The sequence below is a fragment of the Sardina pilchardus genome, chromosome 11 (genome assembly GCF_963854185.1).
Source record: "Sardina pilchardus chromosome 11, fSarPil1.1, whole genome shotgun sequence".
Taxonomy (NCBI): domain Eukaryota; kingdom Metazoa; phylum Chordata; class Actinopteri; order Clupeiformes; family Clupeidae; genus Sardina; species Sardina pilchardus.
In genome coordinates, this window is record NC_085004.1 from 22,964,319 (window position 1) to 22,966,361 (window position 2,043).

A 2,043-nucleotide genomic window follows, 5' to 3' on the forward strand; every position below is an offset into this window, starting at 1 on the left:
GCTTCTGTGTGCTTTGGGAACACACAGTGCTTGAGCACATGTCCCTTCATCCTGTGTCTGTGCACTGGTGGTGGTGGTGGTGGTGTTAGTACTGAGGGGGGGTCCTTTCATTTGGGAGCAGAACTCTGGAGCTCGGCAGGTGGCCTTGGTGTGCTGTATGTCTGTGGGGGGTTTCAGGGCTGTGCTCCCCTCTCCTGTCCTCCCGCCTGCCTGCCTGCCTGCCTGCCTGCCTTGCCGCCTGCCCATGCACCCTCCCCTCCCCTCTGATTTCTGATTCATATTACATGGGAGCCCGTGCAGAGACGCACCCCTGGTGGCTGAGCAGCAGCATATGGCACATGTGTTAGAGCACTTCCAGGTGTGGCTGAGTGAGCGCACACTTCGGTCCTTGGAGACCAAAGCTATAGCAAGCTTCCCATATCGCTTGCGCCAGCCAACATGGCTCTGTTTCAATATCAAGGGAACCAAAGAAAAATACATTTTTAAAAAGGACTGGTATCACTGTCCACTTTGATATGTGAACACAGCCTACAATGGGGATAAGTGCAGAGTTAAAAGAACTAACCTGGAAATTTCCAGCGTAATCGTCATCGTTGTCCCCTTCTCTGCCTTCCTTCAGAGCTATGAGGGTGAAGCCTCTGAAGTAAGCATTGTGGGACGCAAACAGCGACACTGTTCAACACAGAACCAGGAGCAGGAGGTTATTCGAAAAAGAGACATCAAAATCAAACAAAACAAACAAATTGAAAACAACTTCACAACATGGCTATTACAAACACTACTGACTCCCCTTTCACGACTGCCAGGCTTATCTCCACTGAAATTTAAACTTGTGTGCATGTAGAACCTGTGAGAAGCATCCAAACCAATCAAAAAAAGCTCTTAGATGCATGCTTTTTCATGTGTGTGTTCAAGTAAGAGTTATTCATCTTCTGCTTTCTCTAACTGAAATAGCCTGATATAGCGATATACTCATCAGCCATGAATTGCTCTGAACTATGAAAAAGCTTTGCATGTCAATGTAATTATACCATTAGCATCCTTTTCGTAGTCTAGCATCTTATGATGAGGAAATTTCAGTGGAAGTGGAAGAAAGCATCGGGGTTTTTTTTTTGTATTTTACTGAACGTGTACTGAACCCTCTAAGGCTTCCCACTTAACCCAGATAGCTGCTCTCTCTACCTGTAATGTTATTTCGGGCCAAAATGGGCTCGTCGTCTCACCACACGCTGATCAAATATAGGCTAACTTCCAACATATTCTCCTGTTATCCCTGCGACACCATTTATGGACTTTCAGTGACAAGGTGCGCCGTCCGAGACGTTGGGACAGCGACGCGCTAAAGTACTCCAACTCTATTAGAGAGCACAGAGTGACATTTCTGCCGTCTATACGTACCTCTGTATGTACTCCCGGGTTGGTAATTCTCTGGGTCGCCTTCAACTCGCAGACGAAACTCGTTGTAGCCCTCTTTTTTCGCTCCCTGAGCCCTTAAAATCCGACTGCAATATCCATCCGATTTGGCAGCTCTCTCCGCAGGTTCCTCGGTGAAAGTGAACGCGGTACAGAGGGTGCCGGTGATCAGACACTGCAACAGCAAAATTCCCGTACGTACTCTACTTACTGACATTGTGTAGCTAACTACAACTGTAGTGACGGTAGTCAGGGACGAAACCGTATTAAGCCAAGAGGCAAAGACTTCCCAAACTGAAAATATATGGCAAACTTGTGGACTTCACCCACCCTGCAGAAATGAAACTGTCTCACTGCTCTACGGAGGTAATGCCATCCTGAAATGAATGAGTTCAGAATCCAAAGCGCCCTCGCTTCGCGAAGAAGCGCACACCGATTTGCTGAGAGGCGAGTGATATAGTCGACGAGGCTACTGTTTACTTATCAGCGCGCAAGTCACAGGATCTGGGGAGGGGAAGAGGGCAGTGCCGCGCTGTCTCCAAGACATCGAGGCATGGACTACGAGCTGAATGGGTTCAGACAACAGATTTGAGACAAAACCCAGACATTCCTACCAATGGCTTCATTGAC

At 47.9% G+C, this 2,043-nt stretch overlaps 1 protein-coding gene across 1 annotated transcript in view; it reads right to left on the minus strand.

Moving 5' to 3' along the window:
• Window positions 1–1,725, minus strand: part of spon1a (spondin 1a) — an 84,646-nt gene extending 82,921 nt beyond the window's left edge. Inside the window, exons 1-2 of the mRNA XM_062549020.1 lie at window positions 1,399–1,725; window positions 566–672 (exon numbers count right to left, since the gene is read on the minus strand). Coding sequence (XP_062405004.1) covers window positions 566–672; window positions 1,399–1,630 — 339 coding nt within the window. The 5' untranslated portion in view covers window positions 1,631–1,725. The remainder of the gene's footprint in view (window positions 1–565; window positions 673–1,398) is intronic.
• Between the last annotated feature and the right edge of the window lie 318 nt (window positions 1,726–2,043).